The 23,013-nt window shown below is 36.9% G+C and overlaps 1 protein-coding gene across 4 annotated transcripts in view; it reads right to left on the bottom strand.

The window, feature by feature from the left end:
- Positions 1-16,628, bottom strand: part of LOC132859063 (protein MCM10 homolog) — a 30,711-nt gene extending 14,083 nt beyond the window's left edge. The window contains exons 1-6 of one of the 4 annotated variants that reach the window (XM_060889641.1): positions 16,396-16,628; positions 11,254-11,498; positions 10,618-10,775; positions 8,101-8,239; positions 6,952-7,151; positions 5,477-5,942 (exon numbers count right to left, since the gene is read on the bottom strand). In XM_060889641.1, the coding sequence (XP_060745624.1) occupies positions 5,477-5,942; positions 6,952-7,151; positions 8,101-8,239; positions 10,618-10,775; positions 11,254-11,494 (1,204 nt within the window). In that variant the 5' untranslated portion in view covers positions 11,495-11,498; positions 16,396-16,628. Of the gene's footprint in view, positions 1-1,101; positions 1,937-5,476; positions 5,943-6,951; positions 7,152-8,100; positions 8,240-10,617; positions 10,776-11,253; positions 11,499-12,286; positions 12,431-14,471; positions 14,557-16,395 lie in introns of those variants that run through there. The other 3 variants (XM_060889642.1, XM_060889640.1, XM_060889643.1) reach the window with 3 other exon arrangements.
- Between the last annotated feature and the right edge of the window lie 6,385 nt (positions 16,629-23,013).

The raw sequence follows: 23,013 nt of genomic DNA on the forward strand, positions 1-23,013 counted from the left end.
GCAATCAGGAAGTACTTCGTTTACATGATGTGCAGATCATTGAAAAATGGCTTAATGGCTTTGAAGCATGTTACTGATTGTAAAAACATAAGAGCATGAAAGTGATCACACAGAAGCCTGAGTAGCTAAAGCACATATTCACTTCATATACAACCATTTTTTAAAAAAGAATTACCTTTATTCAAAATATCATACATATACATTTTTATACTTATGTAGATTATAGACTTATTCCAAATATTAAATTATACTAGGTTTTAATATAAATATAATATATAGAACTACTCCATTAGACCACATCAATCATTTTCATTAATGTTATTTCACATACAAACACAATGCTCCCCCCCCCATAAAGAACAGATTTATAAACTATTTCCTCAAAATAAGTGCTTATAGTGTTGTGTACCTGATGAGTAATCTATTCTAGTGAAAATCCGATTCTGATCATCCCTGAGTATCTATACAATAGATTTTCTGATACATAGAACAAAAACATTCATATAATTGTGTAATTAATGAGCAGAATTGTAAATCATTTAGATTTTAGCATATGGTATTATTACCAAACAAAAGACTGGCAGAGTCAATTCAAACATACAGTAATACTGTTTTTCTAATAACACAGGTTTCCTACTTTCAAAAATAAATAACATCCTTTAATAATAAAAACTGGAGTGCTATACAGTATAATATAAAGTTGTAATACAAAACTACTATACAAGTTTCTTTGACATTTTAAATGAGGTATTGGTCCTACATGAGTTCTGTGTGGGTAGGATGAATTCTAGCATGAAAATCATTCTTCATATTTAGAACAGACTTATGAATATATTTTCTATTTGGCACACACTGCTTTCAGAAGACATTCAATTACTGTTCACTCAAACAAGTCCTAATTGTTTGCTTGGACGACAGACCTATCGATACAGTAGAGAGAAGTGTTGCAAAAATGTATGTAAGAAAGTGAAATGTACCCATTTTACAAATCATCTCCAAATATAGAAGAACGTAAACATGAAATGTGGTCAGAAAGAATCAGAAACATTAGTCAAAATTTACAATAACATTTTTTGCACGATTATCTCCAAATGTGTTCTGAAAAAAAAAAAAAGTGCCTGCTATACATGTCAAAAACACAGGGTACATATTGTGCTAGGTAGAGCCACTTTTAAAACTGGGAGGATCCAAAAGCTGTTCAGAGGCTAAAAAGGAGGTTGGAAGCAATTTTAATGTCAAAAATTAGGCATACCAGTTAATGAAGCGAGATACAGTTTTTATTTATTTGTTGTTTTTTTTAATTGTTCTTTCTTTTTACTGTTAATATAATAATAACATAATTTGGACATTTTAGTTAGATGCCTTATTTAAGATCTGTGAAACCCAACAATTAAAAGTTTGGCCATTAGTGAAATTTCTAAAAGGTGTGCAAATTTTCACACTCAGCTTTATCATTCCCTGTAGTGAAATCACAACTTGGAGTAAAAGGCACTGCATACAACTACCTGCTTACAGGTTTGGCCACTGGGGCTGTATATTAGTGTACAACCATACAGTTATATCAGAGCAGGTTAATCTGTTAATCCACTAGCAAGTTAATCTGTTAATCCACATGTTGCAGTCTTGAAGATGGAGGGCATGTGCTACCTCACATGCAGCTACACCACAAACTCCACCCTGTAGTTCAAAGTTCAGTACAAATCCTTATAAATTTCCTGCAGTAGAGGATGGAGAGAAGTGTCCTGTGTTTCATTAATGTCTTGGACCAACTGTGCATGCTCTGTTACCAGCTGCCGAAGATCAGCTAGTTTCTGCAGAAGCTTGGGGAAGAGCAAGGTGTCGTCTGGGTGGTTCGTCTGCAGGTGGAGCCGTAGAGCATGAATGATACTTTCTTGAATGCCTTCGACATGTGACACGTTTCCCAGTCCTGGTCGGTCTGCAAGAGTTGGGGGTGGGTTGGTGTGGGGATTGGGGGTGGTAGTATGTCATGGGGTAACAAAAGACAGAGAGAAATATATAAATAGTGTAAAAGGAAAACCGACCACTTTTTCTTTAAGTAAATTAATGACCACATATGGAGTGCATTGCATGTCCTGTTAAACAGGGACATTTTCTGTGAAAGAAACAGTGAGCATATAGCAGGCTGTAGTTAAATTCTCAGGACATATAGAACCCTGCGGCTGCAGCTGGAGTAAACACTCGTGGAAGCTGTAGATTTTTTTGCTGAAGAAGGAAAAAAAAAAATCACCAAAGACACTCTGAGCCAGCTATTATTATGTAACCTTATTCAAACACCCACTCAGTACTGGAGATTAAAACAGTAGAGAAGGAAAGCCCTTACACACAGCTTATACATGCAGCTCATTAAGTTCTCATACAATGTACAGTAATCGGTTTCTTTAAGCAAAATAAAACATTCTGACACAATGTGTGCCAGCAAATAACATATATAAAATTAACACTGATGCATCTTTCTGTTCTTTTCTACCAAATGTTTATTTGATCTTTTTTTTTTCCACTGGACACATTTCTAGCCCACTTGAAAACAGAAGTGTGGGGTTCAATTTTAACTACTACTCTAAGTGTGCAAGTGATCCACTTCCCATAAGGTTGTCTTATTAAATGTAATGGTGCTTCCTGTTTTACAGTTGCAAGGAACGACTGGTTGTACATGGCAAGATAAGTAACATTATAGCCAGTAAATGAGACATACAGTAAGACATCTACGATATGTGAAGTAGAGACTATAGTTCATAAAAAAGATGAATAGTTTTTGAATGAGCAAGAAACTGCATACTGTATGTTAAGCATATAATTGCACATTATTGTAAAAGCATAAATAATATATTTTTGTTAAATTATGAAGTGAAAGGTATACAGTGGTGTGAAAAAGTGTTGGCCCCTTCCTGATTTATTATTTTTGGCATGTTTGTCACACTTTAATGTTTCAGATCATCAAACAAATTTAAATATTAGTCAAAGGTAACACAAGTAAACACAACATGCAGTTTTTAAATGAAGGTTTTTATAAGGGAAAACAAAATCCGAATGGCCCTGTGTGAAAAAGTGTTTGCCCCCCTGTTAAAACATAACTTAACTGTGGTTTATTATACCTGAGTTCAATTTCTCTAGCCACACCCAGGTCTGATTACTGCCACACCTGTTCACAATCAAGAAATCACTTAAATAAGACCTGACTGACAAAGTAAAGTAGACCAAATGATCCTCAAAACCTACACATCATGCCGAGATCCAAAGAAATTCAGGAACAAATGAGAAAGAAAGTAATTGAGATCCATCAGTCTGGAAAAGGTTATAAAGCCATTTCTAAAGCTTCGGGACTCCAGCAAACCACAGTGAGGGCCATTATCCACAAATGGATAAAACACAGAACAGTGGTGAACCTTCCCAGGAGTGGCCGACTGACCAAAATTACCCCAAGAGCACAGTGACGACTCATCCAAGATGTCACAAAACATTTGCCTCAGTTAAGATCAGTGTTCATGACTCCACCATAAGAAAGACTCAGCAAAAAGACAAAAACCGTTGCTGAGCAAAAAGAACATAAAGGCTGGTCTTAGATTTGCCAGAAAACATCTTGATGATCCCCTAGACTTCTGGAAAAATACTCTGGACTGACGAGACAAATGTTTAACTTTTTGGAAGGTGTATGTCCCATTACATCTGGCGTAAAAGTAACAGTGCATTTCAGAAAAAAAACATCATACTGTACCAACAGTAAAATATGGTAGTGGTAGTGTGATGGTCTGGGGCTGTTTCACTGCTGGAAGACTTGCTGTGATAAATGGAACCATGAATTCTGCTGTCTACCAAAAACATCCTGTTGGACAATGTGTGGCCATCTGTTCGTGACCTCAAGCTGAAGCGAACTTGGGTTCTGCTGCAGGACAATGATCCAAAACACACCAGCAAGTCCACCTCTGAAAGGCTGAAGAAAAATAAAATGAAGACTTTGGAGTGGCCTAGTCAAAGACCTGACCTGAATCCTATTGAGATGCTGTAGCATGACCTTAAAAAGGTGGTTCATGCTCGAAAACCCAAAATTCCTCCACAGCGCTGTAACAGACTCATTGCAAGTTATCGCAAACACTTGATTACAGTTCTTGCTGCTAAGGGTGGTCCAACCAGTTATTAGGTTTAAGGGGCAAACACTTTTTCACACAGGGCCATGTATGTTTGGATTTTGTTTTCCCTTAATAATGAAAACCTTAATTTAAAAACTGCATGTTGTGTTTACTTGTTATCTTTGACTAATATTTAAATTTGTTTGATGATCTGAAACATCAGGAAGGGGGCAAACACTTTCACACCACTGTATATCAATTTGGCATTTTCTTAAAATATTTTTGAAGAGTTACCTGTGCTACTGTATATTCATTGTATATTCTTTTTTTGTATCGTGTATATACTTTATTAATTTTTCCCCATTTGTATTCACCCACATTTCTTTTCAGATTTTGCCCACACCATATGCGCACACCATATACACACCATGTTCTAAGATCTATCCACATATTTTTAAGACTGTTCAAGTCAGAGGCCTGTGAGGGAAATTCCAATAGCTTAACTTTGCCTTTTTTGATGTAGTTCACAGTGGGTTTTGTGGTATGCTTTGTTTCATTATCCTGTTATAGAAGCCAGTTTTGTTTTAGCTTCAGTTTATGACTGTCACATTTGTTTCTAGAAGTTGCTGATATTTACTGGATTAATTGGTCCACCTACCCATGCAGTGCTTGATGTGCCACTGTCTGCGACATAGCCCTTAGGCACAATAGATCCGTCCAGTTGCCGAGGTACTTCCATAAAATGCTGTTCCTTCTTTACTCCTAACATATATTTGGTGATTGCAACTAAATAATTCAGTTTTACAATCAGTCCAAAGCACCACTTTATTAAAAGCATCTGTCTTGTCACCAATCTTTTGTCATGAAGTTGCAGGTAATGTTTCCTTCTGATGACACTTCCATGCAGATCGTGTTTCTGTAAGCAACTTTGCAAAGCCGAATGCTGCACTGCCACTCCTGTAGGTTCGTAGTGTCATATGAGGGTTATTTTCTTAGTTTTTTCTGACAATATTCATCTTGATCTTGCCCTCACTTCCACAGCTCCTCTTACATACAATTTCTTAATGATACTTCAGAGGGTGTTTACTGTGCGCTGGAAGCACTCTGATATTTTTATAGCCTTTCTCTGCTTTGTAGGCATCAGTTAGAATAGTCAGCAGCTTAGAACTCATGTTGAGTGATAACACAAGATTTGAAGAGATTTGTTTGCTTCGCTCCACTTTTTTTAAATATAGCTGGGATGCTCTGGCCAAATTTTTTTGTACACAGCAGATCAAATTCAATCCATATACAATTTGAAAGTAATTTGTTAACTAAAACATGACACTGTCTTTACACTATAAACAGAATTTTCATTTCATCAAATATAAAGCACTCATTCTAAGACTTACCGCCACAGCAGATAATGGCAGCCACAAACAGTGCCAGGTCACTGTCATCCAGCTCCAGAGCATTGAATCGCATGGCAAACTGGAACTTGGATTCTATCATATCACTGAAAGGCTTGCGGAGACTCTTAAGAAACTCACGGGTAATGAAGCCGCTGCCCCGTGCCACCAGCATCCCATCCTTGTTCATGCATGATGCCAGCAGGGCAAAGAAAGCTTCATGCACTCCATACTTTAACAGTGTCACCTGGTCATTGAGGTCGAGGCTAGGGAAACCAGGCACAGCTTTTGCAAACTCAGTAAGCTGCGTGACCGTCTCAACCGATATGTACTGACAGCAGTGGAAGATGCGGTCCTCAGTCTCCTGCCCCTGAACAACTGCAAAGTCCTCTCTTCCCTCACTCAGCATTTGAGTGACCAGAACAGGCTGTGCCTGCTGTAATGTTTCCAGGTCATGAATGACAAAAGGCTGGTAAAAGCATTGCAGGGGGAAAAACATGAAACAATAATCACTACTAGCATTAATGTAATCAATAGTGTAGTAAACAGCAACTGTACAAGCTCAGGATGCACACATCATTCTTATCCTTATAACTAAATATGTCCTTTGTACTATTTTAGCTGCTTATTAATTCTTATAATTACAAGGTAATATTTTTAAATGGAATACTTGTATAATAAGCTGGGAGGCACATTATTGTGGGAAGTTTGCCATCATAAATCAAAATAGAAAATGTTTTAATTTCTATTATTTAATTAATCAGGCAGTAGTGATGGTGAAGTATTAGCACGGTCACATCACATCTATAGCTCCCAGGATCAAACCGGAACTGAATTAATTACTTTCATGAATATATAACTTCATATTATGCATGTAGGCTTAGTATTTTTTTCTCTATCTTAAAAGTCGGGCCAGGGGAAAAGGCTGCAAGGATGCTTTGGCTTAAGGTTCTATATACATTAAATATGTGACATTTTTATGTAACTATAATCTAAAAAACATGGAAAACCCAAAAATAGAGCAATAGTCAGAACACATCGGGTCAGATCACAACATGTCAGAAGATCACAACCTAACTAACCTCGTGAAACTAACAATACTTTGCATTGCATTGTCATGGAATTTTAAAGTCCATAAACTTTCAACTTATTATTCAGTTCTTGAAAAAAAAAAAGCATATAGTTTATTAACCTCTACAACTATATATGTAGTTACACAAGTGAGGAATTTTAGACTGGATCCCCTGAAAAAAGAGACTATTCTGGGCTAACTGACTGCTATGTGGCTGTTCAGATTAAAGACAACAATAGGCTGATATAACCAGTTCCCAAGAGAGCAGTGTATGCATATGTAATGATAAATATATTAGTATATATTAAAATGTACTATTAAAAGATAGTGTTACAAACTACAATTTGGTGTAAATGTATGAAGAAATATAACAATAATGTGCAAATGAATGAAATGTAATGCTCACTGGCATGTCGGTCTTGCCAGTGAGAAAACCTCGTGCTTTAGCCTTATTCAGGTGGAATTGTTTAAGATAGGCCTCATGGATTTGGCTGGCCAGAGTCTTCCAGTCATCCAGCTGCATCTTCCTCTCCTTTTTCTCAGGGATCTGCAGTTCTGCTCTGAGCTTCAGCTTCTCAGACTGTGGCATCCTCCCAAAACGAATGGCTGTAATGAAGACAAACGCTATAGGTATGATTTCATTAAAAACACACTATCTCACATAAACAAAGGTAAATACATGCACGCACACTGATGCAAACACATTTAGACAGCATACACATTGGCAGCCAGCCACACAGGCACACAGAAAACACATTAGAGAAATGTCAACATGTCACCATTCCTTGGAAGGGTACAAGTTGGCAGATGGCCTAAGGAGGTATAATATAAGTTAGAACTCATTCTAAAGCCCTGAATAGGAAGGTCACCAACTGCTCCAGAGTCTGCACGTGTCCTGTACGTAATCTCTATACAGTATGCTGGTCAAGGCCGATATATGCGGGAGGATTTGTAGTGAAATATTTTCCCACACAGCCAGACTGCTTTGTCCTTGACAAGTTGACGAAATCAAAGACCTTTGGCAAAAGTGGACATTGCAGCTCCACGTCATCCAGGTTATAGGTGATTGGAAAAAAAAACGAAGAAAAAAACCCTGTGTCTTTGTCACTGGCCTAAATTTGAGAGCCACAGCACGAGAGAACATCTTCTTTAGTATACAACATGCAACTCTGGAAAAAAGCCAGTATAAATTTTAATAAATATTAAGTAAATATTTTAATAAAAAAAATTAAAAAAAAATAAATCAATTATAAAGAAAAAATATATATAATATTATATACATTTTTATTGTGTTTGTTATTTGTTTTGTTTTTACCAATAACCTATTAAATAATGTACATTATGTTAATGCATTCATTGGAAGAGATTCAGTTTGAGTGATTATGTTGTAGTTACCTACAAAGTGATTTTATGAAAGCTCTACCATATATAATGACCAATAAAGTAATCAGAGGGCATACCTGGTTGTGTACATGTACCATAAACATATAATAAATGTGTTGTGGCGCTGTGATTGAAAGCCAGAGCCATGATGTACAGTACATAGGGCACTCACCGTTGTGAGACATGCCCACAGCGAGGCACTTGTGAAAACGACAGTACTGGCACTTGTTCCGGTTCTTCTTCTGGATCTTACAGTTGCGCTCACACTTGTCGTACTCCAGCTTCAGGCGTATGGTTCTCCTGAAGAAGCCCTGCAGAGAATTCATCCAGGGAGGGCTATTTAATGAGTATTAAAGACGGATTTACTTTTTTTTAATTTATAGGGTCTATTTCAATATCCTAGTACTGTAGTAAATTTTGATCATAACACAGCATGTGTAGTAAATATGGATGATATTACCAGGTCGATTGCCCTTTTGATAAGGCATATTGTGCCATTTCCGATAATCTTTATAAACAATCTCCCTTAGTACTAAAGAAAAACCAGAGGTATCCACCCACAAACTATGTGTTTAATTTCAAAGTCCAGTCATGATAGTTGAAACAGAGATGAAGCTGAAGACATCATGCTGTCAATATAAACTACTTACTGCTATCACCAGAATTCTTATTGTACAATTCATTATACAATTACTGTGCGTTTACCTGTGTGTTTTATCTTTCCTTTCCTTGCTATTTACTTTTTTTATCCAATGAAAATTGGATATGACAATAAAATCTAATTAAAAACATGACTGGTTGCCTCCTAACATGGCTGCATTGAATTATATGTATGTATGTAATACAACTAATGATCACATAATGGCATGATGTTATAGTAATAACTACTATTAATAGCCACTTATAACTACTAAGTTAATGCTCTTGCCAACTGTGTCTGAGGTCAGATAGTTGGTAAAGTTTGAAGCAAGGTCAGAAAGGGAAACGTCGGACTTGTAGGAATTAGAAACATCCATGTACAACAAATTACACTTTAGCCTTTACGCCATTGCATAATAGTAGTCTGAGCTATTTTTTTTAGTTTGTCAACGTACATGTGTGAAAGGTCCAGTGAGGCTCACACCAGACAGATATTTGCATCAAGTCATAAGATCTACATTTTAAAATAATTCATGTCAGCTGCTTAGATACCACGTCACGGTTAAAAACAGATGTCTTTGCATCACAAGCCTGAGTCAAAAACACGTGCATGGCCATGGGAACAAACATTCGCTCTACAGTACAGTGGACACTGGGCTATAAACAGCTCATCTGATACACAGCAATCATACCAGGACCCAAGGTATGATGTATGCCAGGATTAATAATGAACATATCACATGTACTCGTCCTAGAACACACTGTCTGGAGTACCCTGTATGCCTTTTGTACTCCTCAGTTGTACCTATTTACAATGTGCTATTCATGCTTAAGCCAAAATGCAAAATACAAAAACAGACTCATCTAAATACTAGTGAAAATAACTTTATCTGTCACTATTATACAAGTTAAGAAGTTGGCTCCCATTAAATGTTATCACTGTAAATATCAAAACAACAAATATTTAATCAAGTCCTCCGGCAAGTGGTATGCTACTGAGCTTTTTTTTCCCCCATCAAAAACGGTCCAGCAGATATGGAGGGATGGATTGATGACATGTTGGAACATGTTAAGGTTAATGTAAACTTTGCCATCTGTATGCCTATAGCACTACACAGGCAATGTGCTGCGATTTAAAATGAGATTTGTAAACCCTTGTGCCAAATACAGTATGTTGCTCTGTAATGCATGCTGTACATTTTTTTTTGTATGTACCATGAGATGTATAACAATTTAAATGTTAAAGACATGCTGACTGCAGTCTGGAAATATATGCATTACACTACTTCCATGTGCATAAAGCACTGCAATCTGCAATCAGGAATTGACTGATGCTTCTATTAAATCTTACCAGGCGAGGATTTGCTGGCTCATTGTTATCCAAGTTTAATCAAGTGTTTACAGAACAAAGTTATTCCATGACTAAGTAACTATGACCTAAAATGTACATAGTATGCTTTTGCTTTGGTTAGTCGAGGGTTGCACTAAAAAGGCTTAATCTTTACTGCAAAATCTTTACTAAAATATCTTTACTGCAACTACTGTGATACTTTTTTACATACCTAACATTAAGAGCTGTCATATTTTTAATACATTGTTGTGCACCAATAGGGGCACGGTGGCTTAGTGGTTAGCACGTTCGCCTCACACCTCCAGGGTTGGGGGTTCGATTCCCACCTCCGCCTTGTGTGTGTGGAGTTTGCATGTTCTCCCCGTGCCTCGGGGGTTTCCTCCGGGTACTCCGGTTTCCTCCCCCGGTCCAAAGACATGCATGGTAGGTTGATTGGCATCTCTGGAAAATTGTCCGTAGTGTGTGATTGCGTGAGTGAATGAGAGTGTGTGTGCCCTGCGATGGGTTGGCACTCCGTCCAGGGTGTATCCTGCCTTGATGCCCAATGACGCCTGAGATAGGCACAGGCTCCCGTGACCCGAGGTAGTTCGGATAAGCGGTAGAAGATGAATGTTGTGCACCAAGGCCTTGTGTGAACATTTGGCTGGTCCCCAGGAAGAAAACTGCTTGAAACATTAGTGTGTATGTACATCTGCTAACCTTACACCCCTCGCAGGCATGCACACCATAGTGGAAGCCTGAGGCACGATCAGCACATACACGGCACTCAAGGTTTAAGGGGCTGGGGTTGATCTCATCTTGTCCTGTGACTGCTCCACAGGTTGCTGAAGACGGACTAGAGGCTGGGCTCAAAACATCTAAGAATACACACACACACATTTTATTAAAACATTTTGTATTACTGTAAGAACTAGGAGAATTCCGAGTTTAAATGCTTATTTTAAGATATATATGAGATATATATTTCAACATATTTCAAGAAAAGTACAGTGTTGTCTGTTTCATTTTGACTAAAAACCCGCTGTAGCGCATAATAAGACTAGACTTGGAATGTGTGTTTCATAAATGTATATGAAGGCCCCAGTCTTTTCAGCATTGCTTTAACACCTTAGCCTCAGAATATCACACAGTCATTCATCTTAATGTATGTTATTCAGTAACCACTAACAGTATAAGGGATATCAAGTTACGAGAGTAAAAAATGTAAGCTAAGTCTTAATTTAAAAAGAAATTACAAAGAGTATAAATATACATATACCTGTATTAAACTTTGATCAGCACTTCTACATCTACAACATAATAAAAGTTAACATGCAGTTGTATGTTTATAAGTACCGAGAGTAGCAGAGCTGTTGGAACTTGTGCTGGATTCCTGGATGTCAGGAAGGTATATCGTGTTGAAGGGGTCATCGCTGAAGGATCGAGAGATGTCCTCAAGCTCCTCCATTTCCTTGATCAGATCTCCACACAGAGGGCTGTCCGATCCTATTTCCCCCAATGAAGGCAAAGGGTTAAATGGATTGGGCACATCTACCATGGTTCTAGGCCACGGTACTGCAAGCACTGAATCACTCATCAAACTGGAGAGAAAAGAAGAATAACAAATTCAGATTACAAGGTTAATAAATAAAAGAGTCCACTAAACAGTATAAAGATCACATTTTGATTTGTTTTGCCAAATGGCACAGATACAACAAAGGTTCAAGAACCTGACAAACAAAAAACCATCACAGTAAAACTTATCCATGGGTGAGATGGATGGCAGTGAGCCTTTGGCATGTTTGCTATGAGATGTTCAGTGTGTCAAGCAGCTTACTGTCCTAACAAACAAAGGGGTGACAATATCTTATCTCACACACTGATCAAAGGTTAAGTCCTCCATGGATTAGGAGCTAATGGAGATACACCAAACATAGGAAAGTGATAGTGATATAATAAAATGTGTTTATTATCCCAAGTTTAAACAGAAAATTTCCATTTTAGAGAATCTGTGACATTACTTGTATGTGAATTGATACCCTTACTGATGGTACTATTGATTATCACAACGCATCTAACATAAAAATGAACATTATGCTGGAGTTTATTTTGCTGTCATAGATTTGACATGTCTATCCTACTGCCAATAAAAGAAGAGCAAATATCACATGACCAGTGCTAGGGGTAACTGGGTCACAGCTTAATGAAAAAGGTATCCTGATAACTCTTGCAATAAATATTCAACATCAAATAGAAAAATAATTTGTCTGCTGCATCATCTGACTGAAACTCTCACCACTGCTCCTGTGTTTCCAGTCTGGAAAAACTAATTGCAAGGATTTCCTCTTTGCCCTGTACGATTCGTAACATGTGAAGATAGAACTCTTACCCAGTTGCTAACATCTTCCGTGCTGCAGCAATTTAACTGGAGAGCTAAAACGACCGTTCATTGAATTCTGTTCTGACTGATTCCTAAACTTCCACAGAAACATTAGCACATATTCCCTGAGCCTGGCTGTGTCAAACATGCACAGACAAGTGTTGCCACAAGCATTCTCACTGGGGAGCCACACAGGCAGACTTCAGTTTTGAGAATGTAGGTCAGTAGTAAGGGTGTATTTGGTGCGTGTTTTTTTCTAAAATAATACTCAAAATCTTTACAAATATGCTGTTGCTTATTTCTTAAAAAGAAAGAAAGAAAGAATAAATGAATTCGCTTTGTTCTGTTTAACCCTTGCAGTTGCAGAGGATCTCCGCAATCATAAAACCCTTATTCCCTTTTATTCAGCCTGCTTTTTACACACATCTGCTATGCAGCATGTGAGTATGGTTGGAGCTTCATCTAACCCACCTTGGTAGAAATATTTTTACATAGCAAGCACTTTTTCTAATGACATATTACACAGGTTTGTGGCATCTACTAGCTTTGTGCTGGCCCTCATAGCCAGTCTTGTTTCCTCGTTCTTTGTAGTTGAACACCTAGGCCAGGATATGGGATGTATTACTAGTTTACAGAAAATGGCGAATCCAATTTGCACAATCCATTCTACTGGACGTGTGCAAGTCAACTCTGCAAACTCTGCCTTAATTTAAATGAAAGTGCACTTCCTTTGCCGGTAAGGAAGCAGTGTAGGGCAGTGATAGAACTGGCTTTTACTTACGGTTGTGAGTAGAGGGACTACACAGTCAAGACAGTGTAGGCCTGGAAGAGTGGCAAATGTAGGAAAGATTTAAAAAGGTGGAAGTTGCTCTCTTGACTCTTCCTAGAACCATAAGTGCTTGTGTAGCAGTTTTGTATAAGAAAGAAAGAAAGAAAGAAAGAAAGAAAGAAAGAAAGAAAGAAAGAAAGAAAGAGAGAGAGAAAGAAAGAAAGAAAGAAAGAAAGAAAGAAAGAAAGAAAGAAAGAAAGAAAGAAAGAAATTCTACAACACAATGTCATTTGGTTGGTGGCACAGACAGACAGGACTGGAGTCCAACATGCCAGATGAATATATACCATGACCAAAGCAGAGCACACGTGATACCTGCCTTATGAAACAAGACTGTAGCCAAGTACAGAGAGATCATCAACAATGGAGACACATACCCTCAGCAGCCAGCACAACCATAACTTCATTACTCAACAGCATACTGTAAATAACACTGCAAGTTACACATATGGACATTCTCCATCACCTAAACACATATCCACACCCTCTAGCACCTAATCTTTGGCTCTGCACATCAATTAATTACATTACTGCAACCGCAACGCATAATGTAATCTTATCATTGCCAGCAATCAGAGTATCAGAAGTGTGTGTAAGACAGCTGCTTAGGGCTCCTGTTTCATGCTTAAGCAAGAGGAAGGAGAACTGAACCACAACACACACACGTGTTATTCCCAATGTGCAGCCAACATAGGCTACGTGCTGAAGAGGAAGTAGGCTGTGGAGGGTTATCACTTAGAAGACTGGGAAAGTAATAAAGCTCCATTAAACCCCTCTCTTCTTATTGTCCTCTAACTGGCCATGTTACTCTGCCTAAACAATAGCTGATAAATATTTTTGGGACTAGGGTAACAGGAAGTCAATCAATGTCTTTGCAGTAACAACAACAACAAAAACACACACATTGCTGGAATACCAGCTGAATATTATCTCAGAAGCATAAAAAACAAACGTGCAAAACAGATTTATACAACCAAAAAGAACTTGTACAAATAGATGAACAAAGTTAAGGTCTACAAAAACAGACTAAAAAACACATCAATTGATACATGATTACACCTAAACACAGTGCTGCTTACTGCAGGGAACAAAAAAAGACATTTTCCAGTCAAACTTGTCTCATGGTCAATGTCTCACAGCTGGAAGCAACATCAGACAGACAAGTGGAACCTACTCAGACATCAGTCAAAAAGGCAAGAGTATTTGATTACAGAAAGAAAAGCAATGCACGTTTACATGCAGATATAATCCTAAAAAGGAGAAATCTCACTTTTCACTGAAGAGCCCTACTTTATAAACTCATATCTATAAGACCCTCAGGTACCCTTCACCACCAGGAGACAGCAGAAGGAAATCAATGCTTACCAGATCACTCCACATGAGCTTGTTCAAGCAGCACCAGCCAATAAATACACTCTGGCCACAGTGGGGGCCAAAGTCCAAACCCCACACACTACTCTCCTGCCTCTCACTGTGGAGCAGATTTCCTGGCGCCTCACCAATCAAAGAGGGCAAGCAAAAAGCACTCACATCTGATAGAATGGATTTAATCTAAACATGTAAGAAGCATTACACATGTGTTCATGTCAACAACAATAGAGGCTTGATCTTAAAAACGCCCTCATACACCATTATCTATTATAATATCCTGACTTTTTCAGAACTTTCAGAAAATAACAGGCTCATCAAGAAAATGAGAAATGAGAAAGGGCAGACAATTACATATGCGCCTACAGAAGTGCAGCATGGGTGATGTTACGTTTTAGTCTCACTTTAACCTGGACATACATTCAGGGTCACTGGATCATCCATTGTGCAAGAATAAACTAAGGTATGATACACAAAAGAATAAATATCATACAGTCAACTGCAGTGATTCAAAAACAGTACAAGTAAAAATACAAAAAAGGTTCATTGGAAACAGGCTGGATGAGGCAAGCTGGGGGGTTTGATTCCCATGGCCCTCAACAGACCAGCTACCAAAGATGAGCCTTAGGAACAAAACTCTTATAGATGACTAAAAATGGGGTTCAGTGCATTAAATTGTCAGAAAATCTAAAATTCATATTGCAGCCTATGAGTGCATATAAAGTTAGGAGATAGAAAAGTACCAGGCTCCAATATCATCTGAAGGCTCAAAGTGTCTATAATCAGAGTATGGAGATAAAAGTCGAGTTTGCAATGCTGCAAATAAAATTGCACAATATATACATTACATAACTTATAATACAGATATAAAACATACCTACGATACTACTAACTACTCCTGATAATAATAAAGATGGTAGTCCTAATCATTATATAATATCATTGTACTTATTACATGAATATTATATAATCATATATCCGTCTTTTAAAAGCCTTTTAAAAGAACAGTCTACATAACACTACTGTCCATTACTTAATGATTACTACCATCACGTTTAATTAGTGACTGCCTGAGATTTTTTTGTACTATGTCCTGGCTTTTATTATGCATTCAACTTCTGCAGCCAAACAATTTCTACACTATCTATCTATCTATCTATCTATCTATCTATCTATCTATCTATCTATCTGTCTGTCTATCTGTCTGTCTGTCTGTCTGTCTGTCTGCCTACCATTCAACAATCTATCTATCTATCTATCTATCTATCTATCTATCTATCTATCTATCTATCTGTCTGTCTGTCTGTCTGTCTGCCTACCATTCAACAATCTATCTATCTATCTATCTATCTATCTATCTATCTATCTATCTATCTATCTATCTGTCTGTCTATCTGTCTGTCTGTCTGTCTATCTGTCTGTCTGTCTGTCTGTCTGCCTACCATTCAACAATCTATCTATCTATCTATCTATCTATCTATCTATCTATCTATCTATCTGTCTGTCTGTCTGTCTGCCTACCATTCAACAATCTATCTATCTATCTATCTATCTGTCTGTCTGTCTGTCTGTCTGTCTGTCTGCCTACCATTCAACAATCTATCTATCTATCTATCTATCTATCTATCTATCTATCTATCTATCTATCTATCTATCTATCTATCAACAATAATAGATGTCAATGACAGAATTTAGGAAGCTAAATTACATCCAAACTTGCCTTTATATACTTATTCAATAAATGTAAGCATGTTATATTTACATTAAGAGGACACCCCTGTTTTAGCCCCGCCTCCCCCCATAGAAAACTATAAATACTAGCTCTCTCTTGACTTTAGGACCGAACTGTACCGATAAAAATGACCCATATAACCTATTACAATGACACACAAGCTCATTGCTGACCAAAATGCCCCACTACCTCAGTGAAGTTCATTTCGCCCAATCCGAAGTCGCCATATAGCAGTTCCTCCAAACTGCCCCTTAGAGCTCCTATTTCCAGCCTCTTCGTCTCTGCTCCACTTCCTGTCAAACCCATCAGTTCAGCCAATAAGCGAAGGACAATGGAGTCGTTGCTATGCGACGGCAACGTATCTTGTGAATACATGATTACTTTAGGAGGCTATCTGGCATTTTAGTGTTTGCACGATCAGGAAGGCATAACGTGTGAAAGACGTTTTAAAAGTGACACTGAATTAAAGTTATAAACGATAAGAGTGAGTTACTCCAAAGACAGCTGCTTTGACTATCTTCTTAGTGTGACTAATAGGATAAAACAGCCACCTGTTAAAGTTGTTAAGGAAAAACCTGATCAGTGCTGCCATCTACTGATAAATTCTTAATAATATAAACAAAACTCAAACCTTTATTCATTAGATGTCAGGAAGATTAATGAATTCAATTTTGTTTAAGAAAACAAGTTAAGTTCTTTTAATGACTTAATCTGAGGTCGCTTAGGTTAATTACTTAAACTAAGCATTTGTACAGTTATATTTATTTGACTTTAAATTGATTTAATGTATTAAACACTGTATTAAACAATGAATTAAACAAAATTTGAACCAATAAGTTTGTTAAAACCTTAAATCCCATTTTGCTTTTTATTCTTAAATTGTTTTCTGTAATCTGAAAAAGAATATATCACTTTCTAAATGATCTGCATTCATAGTTTTTTATGATTCATTGTAAATTTATTCCTATCCTTGATTATAATGATATTACAGAGGAATTTTTCCGAGTTGTTGATTATTGCATGAAAACTGAAAGCAGTTTTTAATAGCAATACAAAATGTGAAGAATACTGGTAAAGATTTATGCTATATATTTTCTTCATTTAAGCTAGCTAATGCTCCTAAGAATTAATTTTATACATTGCATGAGTTGTTCCAAATAAATTTGCAAGGACACACAAACTATTTTCATAAATGTAGAAAAACATGAAATATACAATTTAGTTGAAACATTTTTAGTAAACAGTAAATGGGAAGAATACTGCTATCAGCCTAACATCCCCATCATGCAATACCATGGCAACAAGGTTACCATGGACCCATGTCAGCGCCATTACTTCCTGTCTGCCCCTCCGTCTGTTCTCTTGTGTGTGCCAGTCTCTGCGTGTCCCCCTAGGTGTCTGCCAGTGTCTATAAATTCTGTACCAGTCAAAGGCTGGCCAGCCTGCAGCCATGTAACTGCTCTCTTAACACTGGATAATGGCTTTAGTTACAGAACCAGCTGCTCCAGGGCTACACAATGGATGTTTTTGGGGAACAGTGTTGGTTATTTTGCTGATGTCCTGGTCCCATAGGTTAAAGTAAGAATAACAATTTCTTTAAAAAAAACTACAGTAATACAGGACTTAAACAAGAAATGAAATTTTATTAAATAAATTCAACAGACAAAACACACATAATACTATATTTATCTTTATTATTGATCTTCAGGCCACACTGTAAATTTTGACAGTCCTTCTAGAAAAAAAAAACTCTACTAGCTTGGTGCCATCTTGTCGCTGGTATCCAGTGACGTATTGCTGCCCTTCAGGGAAGGCAGTAGGTTGTATAGTTATCTCCTGATGGGGCAAAATAACGACCCTGAAACCACACAACCTACTACCTCACCCTGTACGAACATCACTGAAAGGTTTCTCCAGGGCACATACATCTTGTTTGGGCTCACAGACGAACAAACATCTGTGAAACTCAAAGAAGAGCTGTTTGGCTCTTGTCTGTCTCAAAATGTCAACAGAAATCCAACTAAATTGAAGACTGGATAAACTCAGATTCTCATTATTCAATTGTTTCATTGAGGCCAAAATGTATCAATGTTTTTAAAGTACACTTTCGTAGAAATTCTTTTTATATTTTTTTATATTATATTATTATTATATTATTATATTTATATCAACAAGACTACATCATTATCATGTCCGTTACAGTATGTATGTGTGTGTATATATATATATATATATATATATATATATATATATATATATATATATATATATATATATATATATATATATATATATGCCTTAAAGAAATATATATGTAAAGTTAGCAAGTTAGCAAAAAGATGTTGCATCCATCTTTTTAAATGTTATGTAAACTATTTTTAATAACTTGTATGTCCATGATTTTCTTTTACAAATTTCTTAATCGCATGTCATGTTTTCAGATATTCCTTCTTCAGATCAGGGTAAAGGTCAGGGCAAAAAAAAGGGTTTTAAAAAATATATATTTTTATTCATTTTACCTTATTTTACAGATTCCTGTCTTGTCTCATAATACACCCAACATTTCATCTTTACATTTTACATTTAATTTCCCACTTTTACACTGTTCTGTAGCTACTATCACAGGGACTCGAGTAAATCCTTAAAAGCATCTTTGTTGATTTCCTTCACTGACCATGCAGCTCTTGATTGATGACATTACGGCCACTTCAGGAAAGACAGTAAGTTGTATAGTTATCTGACAGCAAGGGTTCAACCCTAAAACTATACAACCTACTACCTCACCCCAAAGGACAGTGTCTCAGTGTCTCTGCAGCATTACTGTTGATTCCTGTACCTGGACTCAAACAATTCATTCTCTCAATCCAATACTGAGTAGTGAATGATGCATAAAGGTTATAAAGCACCACATCTTGCGAACATACATATAGACAAAAAGCATGCATTAATAATACCACCTTAAAACCCAGCTCTGCTTCATGAGGAGTTCCATGAGACATGGTTCTGTTTAAAAAATAATTCAGCCATCTGTGGAAAAAAGAAAGAGACAAAAAGAGATTGGATTGTCAACATATTTATTTACATGTACCACAATCAACACTGCAGTGACACTTGCTTTCTCTCACTGTGTCTTTAGCTGCACTGTGTGGTGTGATGTTTCTCGAGCTCCCTTCATTATTAATGGAATCCTTGTTTACAGTTGTGCTTGCTGAGCCTGAGGAGGATCAGATCGCACCTCTGTCTGGCTTGAGTGAGCTCTGGTGCATTGGTGCGTTTCCACGTGTGGACTGTGAGTGCACAGGTACGGCTGCGGCATGCATATGTGAATGTCCATATCTGAGTAATCGGGAGGTCTGCGGTGAGAGTAAGGAGGCAGTCATGTGTGGGAGTGAGAGTGTGGGCTACATTGTGGTTTACCTCAGGCACACGCAAACAGCTTACTCATACTACCACAGACCCCACTGTTACCGCAGGACTGACTCACTCACACACTCGCCACACACACAATCACACACAATGCACAAACATGCTACCACTAACTAAAACACTGATTCAGGTTCCTTTCAAAACAAAAGAACACTAAAATATCAAGGAGCTATTTTTAAAGAAATACATTAGATTTCCAAAAGGATGAACAGAAATTCAGCTGGATGAACGAATTATCTTTCCAAAACAAAAACCATATCAGGAATAAACATTTGCACTCAAAACCATCAAAATCAAACACCTTGGAAATGAACCTATGAAATCTCTTTATTTTGCTCCTGCCTTTTTCTCTGGCTTTCATAAGACATTATGTAAGCACAAAATTTATTTAAACACATTTGTTTAATGTTCTTCTTTTTATATGTTCAGAAAATAACATACACTGTTTTATTTTCTTATTGACTTTGAACCATTTTTAAAATGATTATGATTATGATGTAATTTGCATTACTCCTTAAACTCTTTCTTTTTCTGAGGCTTTTTATTGGACAGTGTAGAGTAGGAGTAACCTGCTCTGAATCATGCTCTATAAATGTACACCTCCTCGGTGAAGGGCGTTTAAAAAATCAACCACCTCTACAATAAAGCAGGAGAATTAACAACAACCCTCAAGCCAAATCATCCATCCACATCAAACTGTGGTGGGAGTAATTATAAGGCCTCCTCTGTGTCCTTGAAAGACCTGTTGGAGTGAGTAGAGTTAAATGTGAAGCCGAGCTCCACTCCCTGTCCATGTGTCTAACAATGTTTGGCATAACATGAGCTGTTTGTGCTGGACTTTTAATAGATAAATGAGAAGCCTTGTTTTATCCCACACATTCTGTTTTCCCCCTAGTTTTATCAAGTCACTATAACATTACATGGTGTGACTGGGCCATTATGTGACCTGTGACCTAGATGCAGGACTGGCACACCTCATAAGGACAGGATTAATCTCTGAGCGTATAAGATAAAGAGAAAGACAAAGAGGTAGAAAGATATGCCACGTCACGCACGTGGCGTGCCCATAAGAGTAAGCTGTAATATCCTTTAACGGCTTACTCAATCTGAAACATACAAGTCCTATACATTCACAGTGCACCCATTGTGTATTTATTTGTGCTAAATGTAGGTTATAATTGTCTGCTGTTTGAGTACTTCGCTCATATGACCCTATGGAGCCTGGTGGAGATGGTGTGAGGTTGGAGCGATTAACAGCCAGTAGGTGGCGTTGTACTCCTTAGGCTTGAATCCTGCCTGCTCCTTGCTGTGAGAGTGAGAGAGCTGTGTTCTGTGACAATAGGGCTCTTATGCAGAACAGGCTACTCTCTGCACTGCTCCAGAGTCCCGTTTCTCTTAATCCCCATTTGACCTTTGGGTGCTGGAGTCACTTTCACGTTTTCATGTACCTGATTTCAGTTACCAAAGCTGCAGCAAGGAACCTGGTCACTGTGACAATGTTGCGGCCGAGCACGGTTTGATTTGCGGTGGTGTGTGAGCTCCACTGACAGAGAGCAATGGACGCTGTAATATTCCAGTGCTAAATCTGTGCTGCAAGTATTTGAATGTCATTTTGCATATGTCAATTGATAAATCATCAAAATTAAAAATGAAAAACAATGATCTATAATCATTGATCGATCTGTTGGACATTTACGATCGCCGATCACACACTAGCCAGTACAGAAACGTACTATCGGATAGCAAAATTCTTACAGAAAATAAAAATAAAGCAACATCATCTAAGAAAAAAATAAACACAATATACAGTATATGTAATAAATACACAGACATACAAACGCACACAAGCAGCAAACCCAAAGTCCTAACCTAAAAAAGGTTTCAGTGCAACATGTACATTTTTTCCACCATTCTCACAGCATTTTTAAACTTCAGTTTAATTTGTTAATTTCAGAAAAGTTTGACTCAATCTTCCTTCCTCTACTAAATGTAGAGTCATTGCTGAAATTATATTGTGAATTAAATTTAATGTTAAAATTTTGTTCCAAAAAAACAGCGCTGGTCTACAATCCATCATCTACATGGTTACATGATTTTTAATACCAACCGCCGTAACGGAAATTGCAAACTTTAAGCAAACAGGTTGGGTTCAGCCATGTGTGAGTGGCAGTGCTAAGACTGTACTGTTAATCCTCTGATGTCACTAGGACAACACACAAATGTCCCTTTGATTGTGATTTCAGAGCAAATGTTATATCAAAGCAATGTAATTAATTTCAACATTATTTTCATTTAGCGAAAAAAAAATATAAAAATTATAAAATATCGGATAATTTAAAAAACCTGCAGTAATTTCGGCAAAATATTTTAAATCAAGAGAAAATGCACAGTACTGTATCTTTTTTAAGTTTTACTAATAAGTACTAACATCTATCTGATGCTGTAGTATGTGCACTATCTTATGTTATTATTTTTTCTAGAATACTTTAATAATCCAACGGTACTATAAAATTATTTTACATATGTCAGCCTCTAAAACTACCATAAAATGGTCATAATGATCTTTTTTTTTTTTTTCATTAAATGGTTCTACATTAAATTCAGTGATTCTAAAACCACACAGTATTTTTACATCCACAAAATTGGGTGTGCCTACACTCACATGATTTCCTTTTCTATTTAAAGCTGTTTGTGAATTGAAATGACGTACAGGTAATGCAGGTAATGTCACACACACATACACACACAGACATACACACACACACACACAGTCTGTACTGTAAAGAACGTTATAAATATGTTTCAGTGCTGATCACGCATTAAATGTTGATTAAAACCTCAGGAGATTTAAAAAATACAAATTAGCTTTCATTCTGCAATTAAGCATTAGTTAGAAATTTTAAGTCAATAATTTAGAAAAAATGTGGCCTGGCAAAAGCGCAAATATATACGTGTGTGAAAAAGCAAAAAAAAAGATCTTTTGCAAAATCACCGTTACAAAATCATTAACACACAACTTGCTTAATCGTTACTAATACTGCTATACAAAATATAGTTTTTTCTTAATAAGAAAGATTGCCATTGAATTTCTGTATTCATAAGTTTGAAAGATTTATGAAGTAATTCGACTTAAGAGATCAGAAAATTACCACACACACACACACACACACACACACACACACATGCACACAAACACACAATGATCTACCTTTTTAAGATATATATATATACGTATATATATACACACACCACACACACACACACACACACACACATATAATATATATATATATAAACATACAGTTAAACATAAAAACACACATACACACGTCAGGCACAAGAACCAATTCCATGCCTTAAACTCCTGTAGCACACAAAAAA

Source organism: Tachysurus vachellii, chromosome 16 (genome assembly GCF_030014155.1).
Source record: "Tachysurus vachellii isolate PV-2020 chromosome 16, HZAU_Pvac_v1, whole genome shotgun sequence".
In the NCBI taxonomy this organism is placed as follows: Eukaryota; Metazoa; Chordata; class Actinopteri; order Siluriformes; family Bagridae; genus Tachysurus; species Tachysurus vachellii.